This window comes from Sitodiplosis mosellana, unplaced genomic scaffold, assembly GCF_009176505.1.
Source record: "Sitodiplosis mosellana isolate CC-2019 unplaced genomic scaffold, AAFC_SMos_1.0 Smas_scaffold_6170, whole genome shotgun sequence".
Classification (NCBI taxonomy): domain Eukaryota; kingdom Metazoa; phylum Arthropoda; class Insecta; order Diptera; family Cecidomyiidae; genus Sitodiplosis; species Sitodiplosis mosellana.
Genome location: NW_022601411.1, coordinates 312,153 through 317,926, shown reverse-complemented (window position 1 = coordinate 317,926; position 5,774 = coordinate 312,153). Strand labels below are relative to the sequence as shown.

General features: G+C 36.6%; 1 protein-coding gene across 2 annotated transcripts; it reads left to right on the top strand.

Moving 5' to 3' along the window:
• Positions 1-2,120: 2,120 nt before the first annotated feature.
• Positions 2,121-5,545, top strand: LOC129575853 (dnaJ homolog subfamily B member 3-like). 2 transcript variants are annotated; one of them, XM_055459995.1, is made up of 2 exons: positions 2,121-3,111; positions 3,968-5,545. In XM_055459995.1, exon 2 carries the CDS (start codon positions 4,332-4,334, stop codon positions 5,040-5,042), a length of 711 nt encoding a protein of 236 aa, XP_055315970.1. In that variant the 5' UTR covers positions 2,121-3,111; positions 3,968-4,331; the 3' UTR covers positions 5,043-5,545. The 2 variants fall into 2 exon arrangements, with proteins under 2 accessions (XP_055315970.1, XP_055315971.1); XM_055459996.1 differs by having other exon boundaries at positions 2,155-2,584.
• Positions 5,546-5,774: the final 229 nt, after the last annotated feature.

The window sequence follows — 5,774 nt, the reverse complement described above, 5'->3', positions numbered from 1 at the left end:
TTAGTTAATTTAATTAAACCAATTAAATTTATGGCAACGATAACTTTTGATTAGATTAGATAAATCGATTTGGAATGGATAAAAAATTTGATCTATCGGAATTTAATTGAATCAATTGATACGGAATCGATTCGAAAGCAGCCATTAAATTCATAAATCAAATCGAAGAAGATGAAGGAGAGAAGAATAGATAAAAACTCAAGTCACACGTTTAGAAAATGGCCTTTTCAGCACAGAATTTCGTTTATAGTCAATAGTACGTCAGACGGAATGGAATGATCGCCGAATGCAATAATGTGGGTTGAAATATGGAGAACGCCACTTCTGAAATTGTACCCAGTTAAAGCCAGGAATGAAGTTATCTTTGATTCAATACGCAGAAAAAGTAGAATAAAGAGACGACGCTTCGACCAGTCTAGACTTATTAGATATTTTTCAACATTTTTTTCAAAAACTGGAAAAAATAGCAATGAGAGGCGTATAGAGAAGGCCAAAATAAGCGAAAAACAGAGCCAGAAAGATAAAAAATTGTTTTTTTTTTTAAATTTTCATTGTCTAAATATTGGCTGTCATAATCAACGGCCACTAATTTTAACTTGAATTACAAGACTGGATATGATTTAGAGAAAAACGGCAAGTTTTATATTCCAAGTTCCACCAAAATGGCTACATTCCAAACTTTTTCACTTTATTTCTATCAATTTATTGATTTTGATTTGAAAATTCACCGAAGAAATGCTAAGAAGTGGTTAAAAGGTAGATCATGATAATTCACCGAAAAAAAACCGTTAATCTTTTTTCAAAAGTTTATCTCAAGCCCGGTTTGCATTTTTTCATTAGCAATTCGATATGGTATTGCCAAAAATGGTTAAATTGTACTAACATCTCAATTTAAATATGAAAAATGCATGCAAATCAAAGAAAAAATTACGCCAAATTGAGCGAATCGAAACAAAGATGATCACGTTCCATGAAAAAAAGAAACGCAACACACGTCACTTGAACAGCGATTTTAATAGCCTGAAATTTCCAATGAGTTACAGAACGAAAGAGAAAACACACATTCATTCATGCATCCAATTTTAATCTCATCACTCAAACTCCCAAGGTGTTTGTTGCCAAATGGTTGGAATGGAAACCATTCGTTGCGCCGCGAAATCAGTCACAGTGATTGTGCAAATTGTGGCATTGTTGTACATTACGCGGTGTGTGCGGTGATCCAACGGAAATAATCGATGAATATTTAAATCAGTTTGGTTCAAAGTTCCAATCCGGAGGGGGGATCCGTTTAAATATGTATTAAAATGCTGATGATTCAATCGATCGATATGATTTCCGATCGTATTGAAACGAAGAAGAAGGAGAAGAAGCGAAAAAACCAGGCGAATTTAATTTCATCACATTAGACTAAATCTAGCGAGTAATGCGTAATGCGAAAGGTGAATAGTGGAAACCGACAGAGTAGCAAACCAAAAACCGGCTAGTCGTCGTCGTCGTCGTCGTCGTCATCGTCATTCGGAAACACGCATCAACACGAATCATTTCGGCAAATGTCATTGTCTTACTTACGTATACCGTATGTTTTAATGACTCACACCAAATTTCCATATAACTGCAAATTTCCGAAGTGAAACAAATAATAGAAAACAAAGAGCCAAGCAGCGAGAAGCAACACCACATTCATTTCTATTGAAATGGCATCAATTTCAGCCCATTGGAGACGTGATATAAACAAATGAGCGAACACACAACGACCGACGTGCCGATTGAAACGCATATGTTTGCATGCGTGTGAGTGTGTGCGTGTGTGTGAGTGAGTGAATTCTGACATTCACACGTCAAAACATTACGTTCGCATGGTTGGCCAAAACCATTTGAATGTCAATCGGTTTGAACCATTGATTTTGAAATGAATATTGTGCAATTTCAAATCGTTTAATGAAAGAAAAAAAAAATTCTTCATAAAGATTTGACCAAATAAGGCGTTAACATAAAATCAAATCAATTTTTGTTGTTGTTGAAATGAAGAAAAATGTCTGATTCGTGTGTGTGTGTGAGTGTTGTTCAATTGAATACTAAAACCAGACCTCATAGGGCTCGATGTGACTGCTGTTTGAACTGTCACTGCGATTCGTAATGCAGTGCATCTCTTTCGTCGATGCCAATTTAAACAATGCCAAACAGTCGCAAGACTCAACTGAATCTCTATTTATAGATGCAGTTTTTTTTTTCAAATCAGTTTTAATTTTGGCATTCAAAGCGTAAGAATGCATCCAAATCTAAGGCAATTTGAAGGAATCAACTAAAAAGCCGTATGCAAAGTATGTTTAAAAAGTGATATTGAGTGTTAGTGTGTTGGAGTCAACGACAACGACGGCAACGACGACGTCGGTCGGAGGGGAGCATTCGAATGTTCATTGCTCTGTTCGTTGGCTCATAGACGTCCGTTGTGTGTGTGTATGGTATTGGCATTGTAGTTGGTATTTGTGTGTGTGGGGCGCGAATGTGTCGTGTCGTGTAAAAAGCAAAAGTTTTTATACGAAATAAATTTGTGCTCTGAAATGGAATAAACAAAAGAAATCAGGTAACATCACAATACTGTGGGCCGCAACTTGAACACCACCAACAACAACAACAACCACAGCTAACAGCAGTAATAAGAAAAAAGAAACGAGAAAGAAGAGAAAGACCTGCAAATAAGCGGTCGATGACTAAAAGAGAAGAAACACACATCGAACCTCACCGAAAACACACGTACTGTCGTCATCTTAGCGTGTAGTGTGTGAGATAGCCGTTGTGGTGTGTGCACAAAAAGCAACCAACGTAACTGGTAACAATAACCATAGGCAATGCAGTGGCGGTAACATCAGCGTGGTTATTCGGAATTTCAGTTTGAATCATCAAGCTCAACATTTCAGTTTATTTTACTGCTTTGTTTCGTCTTCAGTTTAACGAATTTCGCGTTTCGAAGCAAATCAATTTTTTACGTTTCGTGTGTGATTTCAAAAGGAACCCGAATTGAATGTTGCGTTCAAGTGAAAGAGTATCAATAGAAACGTGTACATCATTTTCATCGGTGCGTTCAGTGCAGGCAGAAGTGTTTTTTTTCGGGTAAGTCTCGTCCAAAAAAAATGAGAGAAATCAACAAATTGAAACACAGTTGGTGGTGTCAAAAGTGCGAACGAAAAAGAAGAAGAAGAAAATAAATGGCAAAATGCTAATTGTTCAATTGTTGTTGCAAAGATGCGAACAAATTCAACAATAACAGTAATACTTGAAAGAAAGAAAAAACGGCAAGCGATGTGTGTGCCGAATTGCGAAATTTATATAGTAATATATGTTTAACAACGGATTTTTTTTTTTTGTTCGTTTCATCTTTGTGCCGGATTTTGTGTGTTTCTTCGGCTGGGCTGTGTGTTACATTATTCAGTTCAATATTTCATCGTTGTCGCCCATTGAGTTAAAATGGTGCTTTGCACGGTGTTCAATAATCAGTTTTATGTGAATTGAGTTGTGTGGCTATTCGAAAATTGAGATATTGAGAGCATTTTGAGCTAATAAGTTCGTTATCGCGGAAGCGCGCGCGCGCGTTTGGCCAAAGTGGCTCCAGTATATCAAGTAAACTCTTCAGTAAACACACTTTTTTTCTTTCCACATATTGTGTGATTTATTATCAGAAGAGTGTACATGATTTCAATATATATTTTTCCTTTGTTCCACCGTATCTGGTTTATTGTTGTTGTTGTTGCTGTGTGAAAGCGCGACAGAGACAACACACATGTATTTATTGTTTTGTGCTAGTTGTTGTTGTTGTTGCAATTTTTTTTTTCTCACTTATGGGTTACTGTTGTTATATGTGTTCGTGTCAGGCGGTCATAAAAGCGCGCTGTGAAACAGTTTTGTCTAAACATTTGGTGTTATTTCTTGTTATTTTATTCCATTTTTCTCTGCTCTTCTATATTTGCAGGTGGTACAACAGATCGAGGTGTTTTCGTCTGATTTTTTTTTTTACGAAACCAAAAAGTAAACACGCACACAGAGGAAAGAACAATGCACCAGTAGCGTTGACCGCTTGGGAACAACAACCACAGCCGCAAAAAAAAAGAACGAGAAAAAAAGAGAAACAGTTGGGCTATAAATAATCATATAATTGCACCTACAACAACGTGAAGGTAGGAGCGTGTTCGAAGAAAGGAAACAAAGGCGAAAAAAAAGACAGGAACAAAGGAGAGACGTAGCGTTGAACGCGTACGTTAAGAACAACAGCTGTGGTATTTATTAAATTATAATAAACCTTTTTTTTACGGTAAATTCGAAAGAACAAACAAAACATGGTTACCTATTATGAGATTTTGGAATTGGCGCAGACAGCCAACGATGCTGACATTCGTAAAGCCTACAAAAAGCTATCGCTCAAATGGCATCCCGATAAAAATAACAACAGCACCGAAGCGACCAATAAATTTAAGCAAATCTCCGAAGCGTATCAGGTGCTATCGGATGATAGCAAACGACAAACGTATGATAAAAAACTACGGCATGATGCACGTCGTAATGCATCACGACGTGCCCGTTCAACGACAAATACAACACACGATCCATATACATCGCCATTCTTTACATTTAAATCAGCGCATGATATTTTCCGTGGATTTTTCAAGGATGAAGCTGATATTTTCAATACCGATCCACGGTCCAAACATTTTGGCCAAAATATTGTTGGCGAAAGTCGACGTCAAGCAGCAGCAGCAGCCGCCGCCGCAACTGCATCAAATCGCAAAGAACCACGCAGTTTTATGTCATTCATGTGGGACCCATTCACCGAAATCAATGTGACAAATAATAACAGTAATAACAAGACAAACACCAACACCAATGGCAAAACCAATGAAATCCGAAGGGGAACCTATACACAAACCACATTTGGCAAAGATGGACAACAAACTACAACGAAAATTGTCATTGAAAATAACATTCAAACCACATACCGATATGAGAAAAACGAACTGGTCTCAACAACCATTAAGACTCTAGTACACTAACTGCCTTAAGACTAAATCATATAATTTTTTTTTTCCTCGAACTTTTTAATATATTGCGCGTATTGTGAGCAATATTTTTGTTCGGAAAATTATATGTTGACTGTTTTATGTTAATTATTATTTTTTTTTGCTCTTCTTCGTTGCCTTATTGCATTAACAAACACTGCGAATTAAATTGTTAAGGCTTAGGTCATTTTTACCTCAATCATTTAATTTTATGTTCGTCGGCTTTCATTCGGTTGCTATTGCTCTGGACAGAGCTGAAGCGTATGGTTCCAAAGCGGGCAGGGGCAAAGTGAACGAATGAAAGAGTGAACAAAAAACACATTTTTACCTTCTTCTCGCCTCTAAACCTAACTTGTAGTTCAATTTTTATTCGATTTAACGACCAAAACGTATGGATAATATTTACAACAAAAAACGTACATTTTTAAGTTATGTTTTAAACGATTTTCGCTAATAAATTAATGGATGTTTTCATTCGAAACGAATGAATAATCGAATGGAATTGTGTTGGGGTCATTTCTTTTGAATTTTCAGTCGAAAAAAAAAATTGCAGATGACAGCTCAACCGAGTGAAAGAGAGTTCATGTAAGAGACTCTTACTAAGAGTGATGTGTCATTCGTTATTGTGTTTCAGAAGAACAACGCATGATCATGACGTCGTTTTCTTATGATCAATAACCGGATATGCATACGCTTTTTTGTTATTGAATGTGACTCACTCCAGTC

Bases quoted from the DNA above. Each gene is read 5' to 3' on its own strand.
- LOC129575853 (XM_055459995.1), top strand. From the start codon at position 4,332: ATGGTTACCTATTATGAGATTTTGGAATTGGCGCAGACAGCCAACGAT.